General features: G+C 51.7%; 1 protein-coding gene across 1 annotated transcript in view; it reads right to left on the reverse strand.

Annotated features, from left to right (window-relative positions):
- Positions 1-1,285: 1,285 nt before the first annotated feature.
- Positions 1,286-22,769, reverse strand: part of Esyt3 (extended synaptotagmin-like protein 3) — a gene marked incomplete in the record, with an annotated part of 48,446 nt that continues 26,962 nt past the window's right edge. Inside the window, 20 exon segments of the mRNA XM_005406863.2 lie at positions 1,286-2,786; positions 3,236-3,285; positions 3,910-4,015; positions 5,267-5,398; positions 5,907-6,005; positions 6,639-7,123; positions 7,600-7,749; positions 8,481-8,567; positions 9,068-9,136; positions 9,598-9,660; positions 9,744-9,806; positions 10,245-10,334; positions 10,773-10,821; positions 12,443-12,525; positions 13,274-13,444; positions 14,898-15,018; positions 16,419-16,474; positions 16,997-17,086; positions 17,617-17,683; positions 19,247-19,323. Coding sequence (XP_005406920.2) covers positions 2,750-2,786; positions 3,236-3,285; positions 3,910-4,015; positions 5,267-5,398; positions 5,907-6,005; positions 6,639-7,123; positions 7,600-7,749; positions 8,481-8,567; positions 9,068-9,136; positions 9,598-9,660; positions 9,744-9,806; positions 10,245-10,334; positions 10,773-10,821; positions 12,443-12,525; positions 13,274-13,444; positions 14,898-15,018; positions 16,419-16,474; positions 16,997-17,086; positions 17,617-17,683; positions 19,247-19,323 — 2,145 coding nt within the window.

Genomic DNA, 22,769 nt, shown 5'->3' on the forward strand with positions numbered 1-22,769 from the left:
AGTCTTTAGAATCTGTTGAGAATTTGTGGCTTTAGATGAATTTTTATACATGTTCTGTATGTTCTTAAGTCTATTTTCAGTATACGTTGTGCTATTGTGTTATTTAAATCTACGTTTATAATTTGTGCTTGATTTGTCAGTTTCGAGGAAATACTGACATAAAATTTCAAAATGTTTTACTGTGAGCCTCATTTTCTAAGTACATAAATTCATAGTTGATGTATTTTTCTGGTCTCTCTTGCTGTACATCACTGACTGCAGCCTCCAAAACAGTGAGCCAGAATGAACTTCTGGTTACACACTGATTATCTCAGGTGTTTGTTACAGTAGTGGAAAGCTGACTAACAGACTCGTCTCTGTTTCTGAATGAGCAAGACGTGCTTGCCAGTATATTTTGCAGGAGTCTGCATCCCTTAGAACACTTCTGCCTTCATAGTACCTTTCCTTTCTTGTGCAAATCTTAGTCATTTATTGGTTTGATGCTCCAGTGTTTTATATTTCACTATTTTTACCTTCAAGCTCCCATTCATGTCAGCTGTCTGCTGCAGTGCTTTCCTGTGTGCCCTGGATGCAAGTAGCAAGGGTCAGTGTTGTGGCTGACTCGTGTTCTCTTAGGGCTCCAGGCTCTAAAAGTATTCTAGTGTTGGTGGTTTCTGCTTCAGGTTGATGGTAGGTAACTTCAGACCCTGCGCTCCTGTAGGGCAGTTCAGCTGATTGCTTTTACCCGCTCCTGCCAACCTGTTCTTGTCTTCATTGCCAGGCAGGGTATTTTCTGTTGAGACAAACTTCTGAGGTGCCTTTCTTCCCGTCTGGTGTATACTAAAATTCTCGTTCCCTTTAACACTTTAACTTCTCATTTCACTCTCAAAATGTTCTGGTTTTCCTCTGTTAACCATTACTAGGAACTTTACCTGCATTACTTTTTTCTTCTGGGGGGCACCGTGGGCGATTTAACTTGTCTGTCACCTTGATCAGTAGTTACTTTAGGGTTGCTAATTTTAGGAGCTAATTTTTACAGTAAATTTCCTTATACTTCTTTTACTTTCCCATTTTTATTTTATTTTATTTTGTCTTCTTGAGACAGGGTCTCGCTATGCAGTTCAGGCTGGCCTTGAGCTCACTTTGTTGCCCAGACTGGTCTTGGACTTGCAATGATCCTGCCTCAGCCTCCCGGGTGCTGGGATTACTGGTGTGTGCCACCACGTCCAGCTGTACTTTACCATTTTTGAGGCACCTTTCTATTTAGAAAGCAGTTACAGTGTTGTCATGAAGTAGACGGGATAAGTATCATTTGACATAGTTTATTATGAGAATTGGTTCAAAATAGCACAGGTTTGGATGGCAAGGGTGAAAAACAACTCAAGTAGCAGATAGTTCAGTTGACATGTAAACTGAAACATAAATACCAGACATACATAACAGAGCTTAGCATGTGACCTTAGCTGATACCTGGTAAACATTTTTCAAGTTTCACTGTTGTAAGAATTGTTAAAATGAAAAATGCTATATAGGAGGTGAACAGGCCGTTTCATTGTGGGCTGGCTGAATGAAGGTAATGAATAAAGCAGCAGCAACCTGAGACCAGATTATCTCAGGTTATCTCAGAGGTAAACAAAGGAGTGGACTTCGATCTTCACAGAAAATTTGTGAGAAATAACAAGAATGTTTGGAATGTTGCTGTTCACTAGAAAATGGCAGTGGTGGGGACAAACGTATGACTGGTGGGGTGTGGCGGCACCCACCTGTAACCCCAACGTTCAGGAGGCTGAGACAGGAAGATTGCTGTGAGTTCAAAGACAGCCTCAACCGCATAGTGAAAGCCTGTCTCAAAAACAAAAAAAAAACCAACAACAACAAAAAACTTATGATGGGAGTGTTGTCTGAGTGCTAAGAGCAGAGGACATGACCTTTACAGTAGCGATAAGAACATCAGAGAAGAAGTCATTTGGTCTTTCAAGTTTGAAATGCGTAAGAGGCACTTTCCATATACAACTAACAGAGTACACTTTTAACATTATTTAAGTGAACCGGCTATCTCCTGGAAAAGTGGGACAGAATTCCCAAGCTTGTAGTGAAACTCCCTGGAGTCTCCGAAGCTCTGCGCTAAGTTCAGATCAGACCTGAGTTTAGCACTTGGCTTGAATGTTCCTATGACAGTGGATAGCCTAGGGCCATCCCCCAGCACGTGGAATTATACCCAGAGCATTTAGTATGTAATTATTCCATGGCTGTCATTAGGAAGATGCATTTTAGCTCCAAATCAGAGGCAGGAATAAATCTCCAACCACAGATATCACAGAAGGCAGCCAGAAGGGCTGTGGCAGTGCTAGCTGTTGGCTGGGTGGGGTTGGGTCAGTATTTCCACAGAAGTGCCATCCCGTGGTCAGTAACTGCCCAGGGGTAGCTGTTAGCTGCTCCAGAAACAGATCTCTCGGCCCTATGTCAAGGTCAGGACCCTTTCTGTGCACACATTCACTCAAGTCCTAAATCAAATGTGTATAATTACCTACCAAAGTAAACACACCATCACTGAAGTGTTGATGACTTATAAAAAAATACCCCATTTCCTTCTGGATTTGAACAAATCTAACCAAAATGAAGTAGTTCTTGTCTTTATACAACTCTTACCTCTTCCTATCCAGTCATACAGTTAAATTTTATAATATAGATCTATATTTTTCATCAGATGACTTATTTAAATAACTGTACATATGTACACATTCTAACACACGGGTGGTAATGGTACTCGTCAGCTTCTGGGCTGTCCGTCGGGAGTCAGCTCATACCTGTAAGATAAGAAGTGGGGTTTGCACTTGTGTTAGAAGGGCAGTGTTTTGTAGCTGTAGTAGGGTAAGATGTCCCTCTCTAGAGCCTGCAGTCCCATCTCTTGAGTTGGCCAGCAGAGTTCCGGCTAGAATTTATAGAAGCCACACGGGTGAGCTCTGCAGGCAGTAACGCTGTAGGGCAGTGCTGGTGAATCCATGGCAGGTGAATTGTATGTTTCTTCTAAACTAAAACTGCGGTGTTCAGATATATTTCAGTGTTGGTACTTTGTGATAGGAAAGTGAGTTGCACTTTGGGCACTTGTCTCTAAAAGTGCCAGGAGGTGTTAATCTGTCTCCAGTCTTAAAACGAAGTATTACTGAAAGGGGAAGAACTTTGGAGAGGAAATACGGGCAACTGAGACTATCTTGAATAGCACATTAACAATGATAAAGTAAAAAGACACGCTTACCACTGTGAAAAGCCTTTAATCAGGTCTTCTTTTGATAAATCAATCAGTACCTAAAGGGACACAGATAGTTCCCTTGTAAAACACTGCTTTAAATGGAAACACATTGGGATAAACCGAGTGGACTGTGAAAGGATCTCCTTGGTCTTAGATTTTCGGTAGCACTTCCCTTTCGGCTCCCAACTTTGGAGCCTCCCCAGAGGACAGTGCAGACACCGACCTCAGTATCCTGGGAAAAGGCAAGTTGCTCTTCGGAGCTTTACCTGAGCTTGTTTTCCGTTCTGAGTTTTTAAATGAACGTTACAAAAAGAAAACTTCTCTGTAAAAGGAGGGCTAACACCATCTACCTCGAGCGCTTTAGAGAGGTGAGTATAAGGTGTTTTTATAATACAGCAGGTGCAGAGTACTACACAAATCCATTTTTCAGTCCCCCCCCCCCCCCGGCATATTCCTGGGAGTTAATACCATGGCAGACATTCAAATACTTGTGGAACGCTGAATTTGGATTGAGTTAAAAGTTTATCATAGTCATTTATATTTCTGTATTCTTTAAACAATATGAAAAGCAAAAAGGTTTTTAAAGTCAGTTCTAGTACTGGCTGTATGATTTTGTCAGGATGTCTGCAGGGATCTGTTCCACCGCCAGGGTACCAACAGTACTTGTCTTGTATACTTACTTTCCCTAACTCCTTCCGTCTGTGTGAGCCGAGTGGCCTGCTATTTTTGACCGCAACATCTAGTGACCTCTTCATTACTTCTTCCATGGGAACAAAAAATTCAAATCTTGAAGGAGCAAAAAAATTCAAGAAATGAGATTTACGTATTTCAGTCACTTTGGTTGAAACTTTGAAGTGTTTCATCTACTCCCCAACTAAAACAGAGCCACAGATGAAGAGCAGCTGGAACAGCACTGGCTCATAGCGCATCCACGGAGGACCTCCGTGCGTTGGCCGTAGATAATTACTGTCCTGTGCTGTTCATGAACCCTGGCAGTAGAGAGAGGCCTTTCTGAGAAGTGCCTCTTGAAAAACAGCAGCTGCCTTCTGTGGAGCAAGGCAGAGCAATCTCTGTCAAATACTCATAAGGGACCCTGGAGCCCTTATATCTGGGTTTATTTTTAAGGTGGGGGTGGCCAAGTCTGTCTTCCAGATTCTTTTGAAAGAATTGAGAAACTAACAGATTATTTGTCTTAAAAGTCAAATGTTAAACCTATCCCTACATTTCCTAATAGCATGTGTCAGAGCTCTCTTGGGGTCAGTCTTCGTGTGGCTTTAGACTATACGATGGTGCCTAGCATAAAGTAGTCAGTAAATACTGAATGATACCCTTTTCCTAACAGGCTTTATTGACAAACTCAAAGCACAGCTCTTGCAGGAACATAGTAGTTCTTAGACATGGTCAAAAAGGAACCAGCTACAACCCTTTTAAAGTAAGTACTGACCAAAATTAGGAGGTGTACCATCTTCCTAAGGTGGCTAAAATCAATTATCTTAGGACGCTGAAACAGAAGGAATGGTGAAATTCTGACTTCAGCTTGTGGATTATCAAGACTGAGAATATTTGAAAGAAATCTTGCTACGTGGTTAGAATCTGCCAAGCAGTTTTCTTACTAAGGACATGGGTGGAGAAGGGGAAATGATTTGCCTCACCTGCCATCGCTTCTGTTGCAGGAGGGCCAAAAGCTTTGAGCCTTGGAGGAAATTTTACGTCCTTAGGTTCTGTTAAAACAGATCCTCCAGAAAACAAATTTTGATCAAATTCAAATCCTCTTACTGCCAAAAAATACTTAAAGAGAATGCATATAGAACATTCCATAATTAGAAACACTTTGGTCCCAATGGGCTATTAAATGTGGGTAGCCTTTGTGATACACTGCTCTGGAAGCTCTTTTCTCCCACTGAAAAGTATGTAGAAGCTTCACTATGTTCATCAACAGCCCTGACCTCCTCCAGCACCTGGCAGTCCGCCAGACACAGCACTCAGCACCCAGCAGCCCTTGATCCTGCACTCGAGGCAGACCCACAGCCCACTCACGTCTCATCAAACAGCGGCTCCAAGGTCTTGCGCTTCACCGAGGTCTTCTTACGACTTGCCCACCTCCTTTCTGGCAACAAGTAGACGCGGACGTAGGGATCAGCTCCGCTGCTGCTACATGGTGTCAGGTTTCTGATTTGTAGGAAAAAAAGGCCCTTGGATTTCAACACTGAAAATAGTCATTTGGGAGAGAACTAAACATTTGCCTTTAGATGGGCTTGAGAATAAACACCTTTTGTGGTCTACATGACCAAATCATGAAAGTCTCCAGGATTTAGAGAACAAAGTATCAGATGCACAGTATCATATACATTTATATGGTTTGAGGTAGACCAAGTACTTTTTCCATCTAAGGTATTTCTGCTTGGGAAAATCTACAGGCTGTCAGCCAGCCCAGGACGGTTTTGCAGTGGTTGTGTCTTAACACAGCCTCTGCCTCCTGAGCCCATCCACACTGATGAATAACCACTCAGGCGTGCCCTTTCCCACTCACGCAGATAGGCCTCTAAATCTTACTTCTTCCCAGTGTGTTACTGCCTTGGGTCTCCTGCATGCCCTTGCTATTGCTGTAAGTGCCCCAACTTTGATTTACGGTGCCCTGATGTGTCCAAAAAACCTTCCTGTCCCACAATCCCTTTACCTGCAGCCATTGACCAGCACCCTGAGGCAGCGCCACAGACACACGTAGCGCACTGTGAGCTGGATCTCACCAAGCCCTCGCTGTCTGCCGTTGCCAACTCTGTGAAGAAAGAACCTGTCACCTCTCTCATAACAGGTGCTAACCCTCTCTCAAAACAAAAGCATGTCCTACTTCAGGAACATAGAGCCGCATGGGTTCTTCTGTCTCCTTCTCAGTTCCTTCCCCTCGGAAGTTGGTTCCACCCAGCATCAGATAATAGCTATCCTGCTTTGCAGTAGGAGGGACACAAAGCCTGGAATACATCTGCCTTGGTATCACAGATCTTGGGCTTTGGGTCAGTTTGATTTTTGTGATACTAAGTTCTCTTTAGGGTTATGGTGAAGACTGAATTCAATCAGATAAAACCAGTGGCAGCCACCTGTTACCTGATTCCACAGCTTAGGCTTTGCGTACCATTACACCATAGTGAATTCAGGAACTGTTTCTGAATTCAGGGACATTAACGGAAGCCCAGCATCCATTTTATAGTCAGTATGTAGCTGGAGCCCTAAGCCAACAGACCAGCGCTCGTCCTTGTCCTGGGTTTTCTACCACCCCGTGCTGCCTCTCATGAAGATACTGTATTCTGTGGAAAAGCAGATCTCCCACAGGTGTTTAAGTTCCTGTCTACTGTCCAGGGAAATCTTTTTCATGCAGGTGATACTAGAAAAGATTAAGCAGAGAGGTGCATACTCAGTGTTGAAGGTGGTATCTGTCAGGTCAAAGCAGGAGGAGGCCAGGGAGTTGAGCGAGGACATGCTGGGACCCAGACCCTTGGGCGGCCATGCAAACGGGGATGCAGGGGCCCTGATGGGTCTGGGTGACTTGATGGGCCCTGGAGAATGGGGGCCTGGGACAGTCAGGAAGATGGTGGCTGAGCTCCTCTTCTTCCCCGTGGGCTCACAGAACCCTTTGGCACTGTCCTTGCCTTTGGGCTCTGGGGCTGTCTCTGGGGTCACAGGGTTGGCAGCAGCGGTGGTGTCTAGGGCACTCCTGGAGGCATCCATGGCATCAGAAGCAGGCTCTGGAGGACACAGCAAGTCTGCAGGGCCTTCTCCCTGGGGCGGGGCTTGGGGACCGTGGTCGGTGGCCACCTTCTTGATAAACAAAGGGCCTTTCTTCTGCGCTTCCGGTCCCGTGTACGGGCTGCCCAGCTCTCGTTCCTCTACGCGCAGAAACTGGAAGCAGATGACGGGGTAGTTTATGGGCCTGGCCCGCCACGTCTACAACCCCGGCCATAGTTTCCCCTCAGTCATCCATCCCGAGACCCTTCCTAGGGAATTTCATTTACAGAAAGTACCCTAAAAGATTCGTAAGAAAGCCAAATTCGTAAGAAAGCAAGCATAATTCTTTTTAAAAAGAGAGAATGGAAAAATAAAAGTGGAGCTATTCTTGAGTCAGCGTGGGAGTTACACTGAGGTTCACGAAGGTGGGATCTCTGTGAAAAAGTGCTGAGCAAATAAACGGGAACCAGAGGCGAGGTCAGGAGACACGGGAGACAGATGAGAAGGTCCAGTAGAGAAGCCCTGAACCGAGGGATTAAAGAACGGGCAAAGGCAGTATTTGCAGAGCTGACTGAAGGAGGTGAAGCCCCTGGCTGGAGCTTCTGGGACAGCTGCACTCTCCCTGGCCCCAGGGAACAAGAACGACTTACCCGCAGCACCAGCCTCATGGAGATGAGGCTGTCCAGGCCCGAGTGGTCCAGCTGGAAGCGCTGCTCCAGCGTGAGGTCTGCGCTGGGCAGGATCTGGCACAGGGGGAGCTCCAGCACTCCCAGCGCACACTCCAGGTCGTCATCCAGCACCTGGGCAGAGACCGGTCACAAAATGAGAGGATGGCTAACCCTACCTGCACCACCCCTACCTTCTGGGCCCCAGACAATCTGGGCTTGCTTCAGTCCATATTTAGCATCTGGTCCTTTTCTGGAAACAGGTAAGGGGCAAGGCCAGACCTGGTCTCTGCCTACCTCTGGGTAAGTGCATGACTCAGGGTGGACGTGAATATGGCTCTTCTGAAGCCAGTCAGGCAAATGCCCAGGGCCACAGGGGCTTAGAGGCCCGTGAGCTGTGCTGCTTCATGAGGAGACACCCAGGCAGGACTCAGGATCCCAAAGGACCCCAGCTTCACCACTTGTTGGTCATGAGATCTTGGGCAAACCGCTGATTTAGCATCTATTTGCTTATATATATAAGGAGCCAATCTCTTCCAACAGATTTTTTTATGAAGATTAAATGAAAAAACTTGTGAAGAAGTATTCCATTATAATGTCCCGCAGAGACACCAAGATAGGCCACAGTGGGTGCTGCGTAACAGTCCCTGTTCAGGTGGAGCCAAGGTACTTGAGGGGGTTTGTCCTCCCAAAGCCGCCTACCCAGTGACCTTGGGCACCAGCCTCAAGGAGGTGCGGCCTTGTGGGGCCTCAGCGCCCGCTCCCACACAGCAGAGGCTGACTAAATACTGCCGGAACCTGCTCCTGGCTCAGAAGCCCGCCAGTTTAGAAATCTCTAACTCTGCCGCAAGTGCCCAGCTTCAAACCTTCAGATGGAGCTGCTCAGCTGCCACGTTGTGCACGAAAAAGGAGAACACCTGGCTCCACACAGGGTCCTTGCTGCGGGGACAGGTCTGAGGACAGAAGAGCGAGGTTGCTGGACGTCAGGTGGGGCCGTGCTTGACGCTGGCACGCTCTGCTGTCAGTCTGGCCACCGCGCGCCAATGGGAACCTTCCCTGCACCCAGGGATCAGACCCACACTGCAGCCAGGGGACACGTGAGGGCAGGAGGCTGCACTCACAGGCAAGGAGGGCTTTGCCAGAAGAAGTACTGGGGGCTGAAAATTGTACTGTGGTGGGAGCTCACTTTGGGGGAGGGGGCCGACAGGATGTCGCGCTGGACTGGGCTCCGTGGTGTGGTGGGAAGGACATCGGCTCTAGAACCATGCTCGCGCTTGAACCCTAACTCCCTTGCTTTGTAGTACTTCTCTTGCGCAAGTCAATTAGTATCTCTGATCCTCTGAGCTTGAACTATAAAACTACTTTGTGAAATTATTGTGAGGCCTACTAAAATAAAATAAAGTGCCTACTGGGTGTTCAGGGCTTCCCCAAGGCCTGCAGTCCACACTCTTACCTTACTCGTGTACGTCTTCTTGCCGACAGATAACTTCACATAGGAAGAAGGGTCTCTGCTGCCCTTATTCTGCGAAGCAGGAAAGCACACGCGATTAAAGATGGTGCCGTCAGTTCTGCTAGAGTTCCTGCCCCCACCATCAGTGGCCCTTGGAGTGGCGCCTGCTTCCCTTGGAGAAGGCTCCCTGGCTCTCGGCCCTAATTATGCAATTATTTAAGGACAGGGTGAGGTTCCAAGTTACAAATCCGAGGCCGAGGCCAGAGCTCGCCCTGGCTGGGAGCAGGCTCCCCCTGGGGCTCCAGAAACAAACAGGGCGGAGTCACGTTCCAGCTCCTCCCTGGACCCAGGCACCTAATCTTCTGGGTTCATAAACTGGCAATACAAACCGACTATAGTCACCAGCATAGTGAATGGGGAGGAGATGCCAAGCCAGCGCTCGGGACACGGGAGACAGTGAAGGGAACCTGCACCTCCTGTCTTCCCGGGATACTTTGTCATTTGCCCCGAGTTTTCTGCCCACTCACACTTACCTTGGCAAATCTGGAGAGTTTTTTGGCTCGATATTCACCATTCAAGTAGTCAAAGGGGCTTCTCTGCGGCACAAGAACCGGGGTTAAATTAACACCTCGGAAGTTTGAAGATGATATATACCAGGGAGGGGGTGTGTGACACTCACCGGCAGGTTGCAGGCATTCTCCAGGAAGACCACCAGGATGGCAGTAGAAAGGCCACCATGGTCCTGGAAACAGACACAAGCTCTCACCGAGTGGCCCCCGCGGCAGAGAAATAGACCGGTTGTAGAGACGCCTGCTCACGGCAGGAGGAAGCCGGCCCTCACACTCCAGACTTCCCACACCTCTCCCACCTCCTAGACTCGCTGCAGCTCAGAACATGACTGAGGCCTGACAGACCCAAGTTAGACACAGGGTACACTTCCCTGTGGACTAGCATCACGGGCATGGACAAGAGCTCTAAGGACCTCACTCTTCCTCAACATGACTGAGCTGCTCAGAGGCTGTTGCTGAGGTAGACCGGGGCTGCCTGGGTGGAGAAAGGCGGCTGGATGACCTATTCTCCAGGAGGTGAGCAAGAAGCAGGGGCTTCACCTCCTTCCCTTCTTCCGCCGCACGCACCCTGCACACGCGCCCCCTTCTGCTAGGGAGCCCTTGACGCTCACCTCCGTCAGCGCCTCCTGGTCAGCGAGCAGTGAAAGCCACTCCAGCCGCAGGTGCAGCCGTCCGCTGGTTGTGTCATTGAGGACAAACCACTGGGGTGGAGCAGGAGAGAAAAAGCTCAGGGACACAGACAGGGACATGCTGTCAAGCCTCTTGGGGTCACTCGCACCTGGGGGCTGGTGGACCTAACAGGGGCTCCAGGGAAACCCAGACAGGGCGCAGCGTGGGCTCAGCAGGACGGGCAGGGATAGCGGTGGGAGGGCAGAAATAGTGTACTTTGGGATGGAAAACGCTGGCCCAGCCTGTCCTCCCGTGATGTGACTGCCCCCTGCTGGCCGTCCTTACTCTGGGGATGAGGGAGTGGCAATCCCTGGAACCAAATATGCCTCATTCAGCTTGTCTCTGGGCATATGCACAGCCTAAAAGGGGGCCCATTTCATAGGACTGGCTTGGCGGAAGCAACCTGCTAGAGCTGTCTGCAGGAAGGGGGCTACACCGAGAACCCCCAGGGGTGCGGGCACCAGGGCTACCTCATCCACCACTCTGCTCGTCATAACATCGCCGAGGCAGATCTGCAGGCTGGAAGACACAGGGAGAGGGAGTCAGCACAACTCAGGTGGCAATGCACAGAGGTCCTGGGGGCCCAGCCTGGAACCTGTTTTCAAGTACCTGAGTGGGGCCCCTAAGACTGGATCTTATGCATCTCCAGGCACCAACGGGACACCAATTCTACCTCAGATGAAGAATCAGCTAACATCAAGCTGATCCATTGGGCACAGGCTCCCCAGGGGGCGGATGGCTGCCAGGCCCAGACAGGACACGCAGAGGATGCTGCACACGAGCCTCTGGATTGCTCAGCTCTTCTTTGTACAAAACCGCTCATGCGCTGCAGGAATTTAGCATCCCGGTCCCGTGCCCTCTGGATGCTGCGGCACCACCCCTCCCCCCGCGGTCATTTTAACAGACAAAATGCCTGCTTTGATTTGAAGTGCTCAGTGCAGATGGCATGTACGTGAGAGAGGAGGGCACTCCCATATCATAGCATCCCTCGGACCACCCCGAGCCAAGCCCACCAGGAGGTCCTGACAGCCAGAGGGAAGCACGTCGTTTCTGTGTCACTCACTTAGAAATGTGCTTGAGCTCAAAGCACCAGAATGCAAGGCATAGGTCGCAAACCAAAATTCTAACCTGCAACACTCTAAAAACTGCAACTTAATTTTCATTGAGATGAAGATAAAAGTAAAAAGCAAGACCTGGTAGCAAACTGTTTCTTCAGCTGTTAGAGTGTCTCTCTCCCATTTGGTGTGTTTCTGCTTTGCATGGTACACACACACACAAGCACAGCAGTACAGGGTGTGGAGACATGGCACCTGCTGCCCGAGGCCAGGGCGCTAACGTCTGTTGTGATGCTCCTGCTCGAGGACACGGGTGAACATGCACCCGTGGGAGCCTCTTCTGGAGAGATGAGCCCAGCCACGCAGTACACCTCCACTTACTCACAGATGGCCTCCCATCAGTACACACAGATTCCACTGGTTTTTTGTTTGTTTGTTTGGTTGGTTTTTTTCTTCTGGTACCAGGAATCGAACTCACAACCTTGCGCTTGCCAGGCAGGCGCTGTGCTGCTGAGCTAAATCCCCAGCCCCTCCACTGAAAGCTGCAGGATTTGAAAGCTGCAGGATTTGAAAGCTGCAGGATTTTCTGTCACTGGGCAATGGCAAAGGTATTCAAACATTCAGCCAGGGCCCTCTGCCCCTGGCCATGTCTCTGGGATGAGGAGGGAGTCTGTTTTACTACCACAGATACCAGAATAAGCATCTTAAATACTCATGCTCTTATTTTACAGAATCCTGGAAGGAGGACTGTTCTTAGACATGTAAACTTGAGGTGATGCTAGCCAGCCACACCCCAGCCAGTATTTCCATATCCTTGAGGGCTCAGCTTCCCCGGGGTTGGGCACCTGGCTATCCATGCCCGCCTGTCTCACTGCTCTGGGAGAACTCTGGGGAAAAAGCAAAGCACAGATCTCGGGGTCCTGTCTGTACCCCAAGGGTCTATACCAGGGCTGGGGGCTCAAGACACATCTGGGAAGGCTTATGGAATGGTGAGGTAGGGTGTCTGGGCAGAGTCACCATGTCGGAGGGTTCCTGCGCCCCACGGCCTAGCCCAGAGCTCCCAGCCCAGCCCCACCCCTCCTCACCTCCCCAGGAAGTCATCCTTGTCGGTATCCTCATCATACAGGTCCACCTCCAGGTCCTGACCAGGGACTTCGTACACCATGAACTGGAAAGAGAGCTGAGTGTCTCGCCTTGCAGGTCACAGCGGTTGGGTCAGCCCTTATGACCCAGAGGGAGCCCAACGCTGGCTTGGTACCCTGGCAGGTTTCTGGTTGTCTCAATGCCCTGGAACCCCACCTGTAAGAAGGGAGCAGTATCTCTGCCCTGCAGGCTGCCGGGATTAGAGGATCAGAGGCAACGCGTGCGTACCCCAGGCAGTAGGTGTCCCGGGGACAGTAGCTATTGCCCACTCTGCATCAGGCTTAAATCTTCCAGCGCACTTGCTGTCACATTCCCCTGGCCTCACAGCATGGGACACCAGAAAACTCAGTTGCCTTTATCACCGTGTGTTCACTGCCCCCACCCAGACAGCAGAGCATGTGGATGGCATGTTGGGCGGGGAGGGTGGGAGACGGCACCTCAGAGGTGGCCTTGGAACACGGAACTGAGGGGTCTTCTGAGTCCTGCCTTCAAGTAGGAAGACCACAGCTGAACTGAAGGGGAAGGCCGAACTGCCTGAGGGACCTGACTCATGGGGAAAGGAGGGAGGGGCCATTTGCAGGCTGCAAATGGGGGCGGGGGAGGCAGAGGGGCCCGCTTCGGAAGCCTGCTGTAGGGGAGCAGGAGCTGCGTGGACCTGCCTGCCCGCCCCCAAGGCTCACTCGCCTGACCATGGGATACCTGTTTCCCTTGGCTATGCCCAGTGAGACCCTGAGTGAAGCCTGCAGGCACCGAGAGGCCGCAGAGACTCTCACCTCAAACACCTCATTCCACGTGGGATTCAGATTCTTGTAGATGGTCCTGCTCCGGAAATGCTGCAAGCCGATGCTCACCTTGGCGTAGGGGTCTGACTTGCATCCGAGTCCCAGGAAGTTGTCCTTCTGGGCCAGCTTCTCGGCCTCCAGCAGGTGCACTCTGATCACCCCCTGGAAAATGCCCCGGCCCCGGGCTCACAGCTGCTCCCCGGGCCGGGTCAGCCCTCTGGGACCAGGGCTCTCTCCACCACACCAGGGCCTTTCGGCCCATGCCCGCCTCCACAGACACCCCAGTGGCTCACAGTGGTGCCTCGGTTCACGACCTTAATTTCTTCTACAATTTTGGAAAAGATGGCCATGTTTGTGTCTTTGTGGAAAAGATGTCCACAGTCATGTTTGTCACCCAATGCAGTTTGCAAACAAAAAACAAAATTTTGCCAAATACTTCTGTTTGTGAACCAAACTGTTTGCAAATAAAAGCGTTCGTGAACCGAAGAACCACTGTATTCACCTGCAGCTATTTGTCCCTCCTGTGCCAACAGCCATGTCCCCTGAGGGGACTGAGTAGCCCGCAGGCAGACTGAGTCCGAGCATCACCTCTTCTCATACCTGGTGTACCATCTTGTGGGCACTGCCAGCTGCTGGTTCCGTCACCCCACACATACCCTGTGCTGTGCTACCCTTCCTTCATTCACATAGCTGGTTGGGTTTTTTTGTTTGTTTTTTGTCTTTTTGAGACAGGGTCTCGCTATGCAGTTCAGGATGGCCTTGAGCTCATTTTGTAGTCCAGGCTGGTCTCGAACTCACAATAATCCTCCTGCCTCAGCCTCCCAAGTGCTGGGATTGCAGACGTGCACAACCACACCCAGCCACATAACTAGTTGTTAAAGACAGTGTTTTTGGTAATTATGGCATGGGTGGTGGTGTTTGTACTGTTATTTGGGGGCTGTTGTGCATGTAGTGTGGGTTAAGCCAATGCACCCCCATGGGAAGGCTGAGGATGGATGTGCTGCCTCCCCAGCAGCCTGTCTTCCTGGGCCCTGCCTCCGCAGGAGTCTGCAGCAGGCTGAGTGTGAGCAGAGGTGATGCTTTGCACTTCCCCGCACCCTGGTGCCCTGACTCCCAGTCCCTCGGGGTTCTGCCCATAGCTAGGGCGCTTTCTGTAGGGAGGCCAGGTGACTGTCCCCCGGGCCTCCTGAGCAGGCTGCAGGATATGGGAACAATAGGGCTTGGCACCCACAATGTACCAGTCTGGGCTTAGCCATGGGGTCCTCAGTAGACCCCAAGGTGCTTGCAGCTACCAAGCGGAGAGGTAAGAGGAGCTCCCTGAGGAGAGGAAGGGGCTCCTCGTGTTCACAGGGCACGACTGCCCACAGTCCCCACAAAGCAGCGTGGGGAGACCAGGAGCAAGGGAAAGAATGTGTCTGGGCCTTGCCCCTCCCCACACAGGTGGCCTCCGGCAAGTCATTCAAGCTCCCAGCCTCCGACTCGGCTGTGAACTGGGGATGCCATCCTTCACAGGGCAGGCCAAAGGATCACCACTGAATGCATTTCAGGATGCCCACCCTCCCAGCGGCCCCTCCACACTGGGCCCAGGGCTCTGCGGCAGGCACTGGGCACTCACACAGGGCAGAGGGAAGCGCAGGTTGGTCACGTCCAGGCCCTTCTTCACAGGTACGGTCAAGCGATTGGGCAGCACCAGGTGGGCAGCTATGAGGTCCTCCAGCAGGCCGTCTGATACCTCACTGGGACACCAGGCATGACCAGCTGTGGAGGAGTGACACTCCTTCCCCCCTGCCACCGGCCCCCACCCACCCTCAGTGCTGGAACCAAGAGCTCAGCTTCGCAGGGTTCCCACCCAGAGGCAATCCTCACCCCTTGCAGCCTGGTGGGTACACTGAATGACAGGCCCTGGGGTTCTGCGCCAAGTAGCTGTGCCCCCACCTCCAAGGCAGCAGAGCAAGATGGCCAGGAGCAAAGGCTGGAGCCCGAGTTAGAATCTCAGCTCCTCCACCCCTTAGCTGTGCAGTCTTGGGCAAGTCACTCCCCACTTCGGACCTCGTTTCCTCCGTTCCCACCGTGAAGGTGACAATGCCTGCCTCCCGGTACTTGTGCATGAGGTCATAAAAGTGCTGAGAACAGAGCCTTATCCACAGGAAATGTTCCCTAAGTGTGCCTTCTGCTCCCTAATGCCACATGGATACTCTCCTGCTTACCTGCTGCCCTCTCCCCAGTACAGGGAGGCAACGACAGGGCCTAGGCAGGAGTGGAACACAGTAAGTGCTCAAGAAAATGTTTTTGAAATAAAGAATGCACAACTAGATTGTCTTCATCCAAATGGCAAGCTCTGTGGGGAGATCTGCAGTGACTGAGTGAGTATGTGGCAAGACACCTGACACCTGTTTGGCCCGTCCAGGTGCCCCGCCCTCCCGGGGACGGGTGGCCAGTGGGGCTGGAGCCCTCCTGTGAGCAGCGGCTCCAGGAAGGTGGGCTTTGAAAGCAGTTTCTCACGGGCCCCTGCTGTAACAGCCCTCTCCTCCCACACCGATGTTCGCCGCCATTAGGCCGCCTGGGCTTCCTCCCACAGACTGGGGTGGAGGGGAAGGGAGGGGCTGAAGTGAAGGGGACATTCGCACGTGTCCAGATCCAGTGTCCCCCCCAACAGCCGATGTTCTCCCAGGGACCTCAAGACAGAGCACTGGGGCTCCCCCGGTACTGAGGAAGGGCCCCGAGAGGTAAAGCCCCTTGTCCACAGTCACAGATTAGCTCAGCGACAGAGCCAGGAGCGGGCTGGGGCTGTGCTCACCCCTCAGTAGCCCGTGGGGCCTCCTCTGGGACATCTCGTCTGATCAGAGCCACCGTGGCCTGCCCAGGACAGGGGCCTGGCTATCCCTCAGCCCAACACTGAGCAAAGCACTTCTTGCCGTGTGTGTGTGTGTGTGTGTGTGTGTGTGTGTACACACATGCACATACTGGGCGAAGACCTGCTCACAGAGGCTGCACGACCCCATTAGCCTCCCACAGGATTTTCCCTCTGTTGCTGCCCGCCTCTCCTGCCCTCTTCCCCACATTCAGAGTAGCTCCTGGCCCAGACAGCAGGGCCCTGAGGGCCCCACACTTGAATCCTGGAAGTCCTGGCACTTACTTGATTCCGGGTGCATCCAGCAGGTTGGTCAGGCCTGTCCAGTTGATCTGCAGGTGCTACAGGGGAGAGGGAGGCTGTGAGGCTACAAAGAGCTGGGAGCCCAGGGCTGACATGCCCGCTACCACCTGACAGAGAACCCTGCCGGCCAGCGGGGACGGGGCCGCCCTTTTGGAATATCAGGTAGCTAAGGACACTTCCTGGTCTGGCTCTCAGGCCTCTAGGCTGTGGAGCACCCAGGCCTGGGCTCGGGATGGGGCCTGGTGTCAGGCCTGCTGCTTCCTGCCAGGACCACGAGGGGAGGGCAGCCCATATAGCCCAGGCTGGGCTAGATTTTTAACAAGCTTGGAGTTTTTCTCAGCAATACTTCAGGCCCCTGAAGTGCCCTGAACTCAGCTGCCTCATGATGGGGAAGTCATCATCTTAAGTCTAACTTCTCCGGCTGGCCTGAGGATGAAATGAGTCGGGGAGGCCGCTGTGGGCAGAAGTAGTGTGTTCTTGGGCTCAATCCAGTGTCTGAGGCCCAGTGGACAAGGCCTGCTCACAGGGAGCAGCGGGCCTGCTCCAGCCCTGGGACTCACTGGCTTTTGAAGGAAGAATACGGTCACGGCCCCCACAAAGGGCTTGTCCACCAGCAGGGGCTCCAGGATGATCCGCAGGGTGCCCTGCAACTAGACAGGAACGAGAACCCGTGAGGAACCCGGGCTCCTTTCTTTCGGTGTCCGCTGTGCTCAGCGAAGGCCATTTCTTCCTCATTCCCCCCACCCCCCCCGAGAGGTCCCACCCACAGCCTCCCTGAGTGTCAGGACCACCTGCCCCAGCCCACCTGTTGTCACCAAGGGGAGCACAGGACCCAGCAGGGACCCCACCGCCAGCCACAATGGGCCATGAACTGGCTGGCCCAGATAGAAGGGACCCAGAAGAGTCTTGCACCCCAACACCGGTCATTTCTCCCTCCTGGGTCCACCTGAGTTTTACGAAGGACTCTGCATCACTCCAGAAGCAGCCTTACCTCCCCCAGCAGCCAAGGAGTTGGGGACTTTGCAGACTGCAGGCCCTGGGGCAGAGCAGCGATGAAGCCCAGCGCCACCTCCTGGCCAATGCCCAGCCTGTGCTCCGAGTCATCACCGCCGTTGCTGCCGGCTCCAGCAAAAGCTCGCTTCCCCTTCCCTGACCCAGCCCAGCGTTGGGTTCCACCCACCTGGATGCCATTCACACCAGCGTGTATCTTCTGCAGCTCCACACTGATCTCACAGTCTCCGATGTAGCTGGCGTGGGGAGGAGGCAGGTCCACCCGCTTAGAGAGGGTAGGAAGCTTGCCCAGTATTACACAGAGCCCCGGGCCTCGCCGCTGGCCAGCAAGCCTGAACTGTGTCGCCCTGCATGTGGCTGCCCCAACAGCCTCAGCAGTTTTCAGCTCTGCTCAGACTCAGCCTCATGAGGCAACTACCTAGCCTCCTGCGCCTGGGAATCCCTGGCCGAGACAGTCTGACCTGGGATCAACGACGGGGCGCACTTGCCCTATGGCACCACCCCTGCACACGCTAGAGGCCACTCCTGAATGGGACAGGCAGTCTCACAACTGGCTCACAACAGCTGAAAAGGTGGAGCTCTTGGTAACTCTGCTGCCCCCTCCAGCACTGCTGCATCCCTGCTCTGCCCCTGCCTGGCATCCGCCCTGAGGACACAGGAGCAGCCCCCTTGCCCGGATCCAGCCATCACCCCAGGTTTTTGCTGGGGCGGTAGAGGTAGGCAATGGTAACAAGGCCTCAGGCTGCAAGAACAGAAGTCTGACTCCAGTTGCTAGGTGCAGAAGCCAGGGTGGGTGAGGATCAGGAGACTGTCAAAGGTCTGCAGGAGAAACCCAAGGCGAGGGAGCAGGCAGCCATCACACCCACAGGACGGGGCAGAGGGGCCTGCTGTCATGAGTCACGGAAACCCTGAGCGCCCCTTCAGTAGGGGCAGGCAGGATGGGAAGACAGCGACTGCAGGCACTGCTGAGCGTCCGAGTGGCCAGGTGCCCTCCATGTGCCCTGTTATTCCTGCATGGATCTGTGGCTAAGCCTCACAGCCAGAAGCACCTGGTTGCCTGGCACCACCCCCACACACTAGAGGCCATTCCTGAATGGGACAGGCGGTCTCAGAACTGGCTCCTGTCTCCCCAGTGTGTTCTCAAGGCCAGCCAAGGACAGCACTGGGTCAAGACAGGAAGCAGGGGACACCGGAAGGGAATAGCAACACTCTGGGCCCTCAGGAGTAGATCTGGTCTTTTTGAGGACAAGTCCAATCGCACAACTCCAGAAAAACTTCTGCGTGGAAACTTCTTTCTGCCTCAAGCCCTTAGGAGCCTCACTTGAAAGAGGCGCCTTTGCCCAAACCCTCTGAATTAGTCATGCATGTGCCTTGGCTCCTTGTCCTTTTCCTGAGGTGATGCAGAGCCCTGAGCCTCACCCCGTGTCACACTTCTCCCTCCGGCCACATCCTCTCTGTGGCAGCTGCTCTGGCTCCCCAGGTGACCCAGCTTGGTTTCCAAGAAGGTTCTGCCACGGGGCCCTTAGAATCCACCACAGCTACCACGGGGTAAAAAAAGCCAGGGCTGGGCCAGTGGTCAGACAGCGGTGGCATCCCTGGGACAAGTCACTCCCCCATCCATTCTCCTGCCACGCCTCCCCCGGCTCCAGCCAGGCCCTGGGGCCCCAGCCTGGATGGGGTCATGGGTCTGGGAGGGATTCACACGCTAAATCACTCTGTCTTCACACCAGCTCTTCCAGAGCTGCCCGGCCTCTGAGTGCACACCTGGCCCCACATGACCCCAGGGGACCAAAGCTCACCAGATCTGTAGGTCCAGGGTCACCTGTCTCGGGTTGCTTTTGTTAGTGTGTGCCTTGACTCCGGTCACCCGGGGACACTGGAAGAGAGGAGGGGAGGACCAGGTCAGCAGGTTCTCACAGCAGGGAGGGCCCCAGCCCTTGGCCAGCACCGGGCCTTGCCACCAACTGTAAACATGACAGCTACCCTTGAGTGGAGCAAACAGAGAAACTCTGCCTGAGCCCGTAAGCCCGCGAGCTGCCCCTTCCTGGAGTACGCCCCCTCCTTTCTCTCGCCTCCTGCCGCAGTCATCTACTAGGCACCTTATTCTGTACAGCCCAGAGGGCAGGGGGTGGAGGCACGGAGCGAGGGACCATCGCAGACAAATGGGCTGGGGGGGGGCAAGAAGGTGCAGCCCGTGTTATCCCAGGAGAGCCGGGGACTTCCCGGACATCTCCCAACCCAGCCTAGATGGGCTTAGTGAAGGTTCCTGGAGGGGGAGGCAATTATAGCCAGTCAGGCAGGTGTGCAGGACTTGGCCCCCCAAGGGCCAGGGTCCCCAGCTGAGGGATCTGACCCTCAGGATTCAAGTGTCCCATGGCTGGAGCCATAGTGCCCAGGCTCTGGGCCAACACCTGGGTCATTTTCCTTGGTAACTGTTCCTCTCTGCCCACTCTTTTGCCAGCAGGTGGTCTGGTTATCACTGATCAAAAATAAAAATTTCACCAGGCATGGTGGTGCACACTTGTAATCCCAGAACTTGGGAAGCTGAGGCAGGAACATTGGTGCAAGTTCATGGCCAGCCTGGGCTACACAGTGAGCTCAAGCCCAGCCTGAAATGCATAGCAAGACCCTGTCTCAAAAAAACAAGGAAAAAAAAAAAATACAAGTGTTATGGTTTGTGTCTGGGTGTCCCCCCAAAGCCACATGCAGTCAGGGGCTGGGCTTTCAGAGTTCATGATTGATTCATGGTCCAATGTTGGAATTATGGGTGTGAGTGCCACACCTGCCCTGAGGCAGAGAGTTTGCATATGTAAGGGAAAGAAAGAGGCTGCTTGCCACTGCTCCTCCCTTTTGCTCTGGTTGCCTTTGCTATCTCTCACGCCATGAACTGTTGTCCCTGCCATGTGCCACTCTGCCTTGGAACCAGCCAAGTATGGACTGAAACCTCCACAAACTGTGAGCTAAATAAACCTTTTCTTCCTTAATATTGGGTGTCAGGTATTTTGTCCCAGCAACAAGAGAAAAGTAACCAAGATAACAAGTTTCAAGCCAGGTATATATGCTACACACCTGCAATCCCAGCACTCTGGGAGGCAGAGGCAGGAGTATCAAAAGTTTGAGCCCATCCTGGGCAACTTAGCAGTTTGGCAGGACCCTGTCTGAAGATAAAATTTTGTTTTTTTGGTACTGGGAATTGAACTCAGGACCTTGTACTTGCTAGGCAGGCACTGTGCCGCTGAGCTATCTCCCCAGCTCAAAAAAAATTTTTTTAAAGGGCCAAGGGCATAGCTCAGTGCAAAGGCCTTGGATTTAGTCCTTTAATCCTCAGTATTAGAATAATATTATTTGAATCTGGGTAAATGATATTCATGCTGAGAAAGGAAGCAGTTAGGGGTGAAGTTCACTGATGTCTGCTATATGGCCCAAAATTTATTTTTTAAGAAGATGGATAGAGAAGCATTAATATGTAATAAATCAAATACCGCAATAAGTTAGGTGGCTGAATAATTCAACTTTTTTGTATGTTTGAAATTTTCCATAATAAAATTTTGGAGAAAAATGTAATCAGTCCTGCTAGAGGGGAAGATACATGTATTTTCTGTTCACTCTATAGAAACTGGTATTTACAAATGCACTGTCCCATGGGAAGGTTCTCAGAGTATGGAGCCAAAAATGCAAAATGCAAAATGCAAAAATAACAGTTAATTAACAATATCATGTGGTTTTCCCAGAGTCTGTAGTATGTGTGATATGACAACTTTTTAAAATGTGTAACTTTATTTTCTCATTCCTATTTGTTTGTTTTGTTTGTTTGTGGTACTAGGGATTAAATCCACGGAGCTACATCCCCAGTCCCGTTTTTTATTCTTTATTTTGAGACAGAGTTTCACTAAAATGTCAAGTTGCCCAGCTGGTCTCAAATTTGTGAACCTCCAGCCTCACTCTCCCAGAGTGCTGGGATTATAAGTACTTAGCACCACAGAGAGCCTTTGTATTTATTTAATATTTATTTTGTCCTAATTTTGCATTTTTACTATTCACCTATTGATACGGTGATTGAACCCAGGCCCTTCATATTCAGCTTTGTCCCCAGGCTGTTGGTTTTTTTTGGGATGATCTGGCTAACTTGCCTGAGGCAATCCTCCCGCCTCTGCCTCCCAGAGTGCTGGGATTATAAGTATGTGTCACCATGCCCAGCTAATTTTATATTCTTTTTTTTAAAAGAGAGCCCCCAGATTATGGCTGCTTCAGAGGGCTCCCCCTGGAAGCCTGGACGGGAGGAGGGGCACTGTGAGTAATGGGGGTTGCCCAGCAACCATAAATGCTCAGTCAGCACCTAGACCCTCATTCTTGCAGGGGCAGATTCTAGGGAAGATCGCCTGCCTGGAGGCCCCTACCACAGAGAGGAGGGGAGTCGCCTTCAAGTGTCCAGGCAGCGTGGCCCTGGTCTAGGCTCACAGCAGGGCAAAGGGCACCAGGCAAGAATCTGTCCTCCAAAATGCAAGGCACAGATCCCACGGGCCACCCTGAGGCCAAGCCTGTTTGTGCCTCAAAACCACCTTCAAAAGTGGGGCCTTTCAGATACAAATAAGAGAGAAAGAGTCAAATTATCCTTAGTTGTACAGGATAGGGTCCTGTATTTGAAGATCCTAAGACTCCACTGGAAGAGTTTTAGAGCTAATTAACAAATTCAGCAAAAGTAGCAGGATACAAAATCAACATTAAAAAACCAATAGCTTTTCTATATACCAAGAGTGAACTCACTGAGCAGGAAATCAAGAAAACGATTCCATTTACAGTAGTTAAAACAAAAACCCCTAGAATCAATGTAGCCCTGGAGGGGAAAGACCTCTGCAGTAAATATTACAGAATATTAGAGGAAGAAATTCAAGACAGAGAAGATGTCCCATGTTCATGGATCAACTGAAAGCCATCTCCAGCTTTAATGCAATCCCCAGCAAAATTCCAGTCACATTCTTCCCAGGACTAGAAAAAAACCACATAGTAAAATTCACAGGGAAACACAAAGGATCCAGAACAGCCAAAACACTCCTGAGCAAAATGAGTAAGGCTGGAGAGTGGCATCACAACACCCGACTTCAAATTACACTACAAAGTCACAGGAACCAAACCAGGATGGTGCTGGCACAAAAACAGACACGCAGACCAGTGACCAGAACAGAGAACATGGAAACGAGCCCATGCACCTGCAGCCGTCTGATTCCGGACCAAGGAGCCAAGAATGTATGTTGGAGCAAACACAGCCTCTTCAACACATGGTGCTGGAAACTAGATATCCCTCTGTGGAAGACTGAAACTAGA

Source organism: Chinchilla lanigera, unplaced genomic scaffold (genome assembly GCF_000276665.1).
Source record: "Chinchilla lanigera isolate Chin_1 unplaced genomic scaffold, ChiLan1.0 scaffold00100, whole genome shotgun sequence".
NCBI classification, from domain to species: Eukaryota; Metazoa; Chordata; class Mammalia; order Rodentia; family Chinchillidae; genus Chinchilla; species Chinchilla lanigera.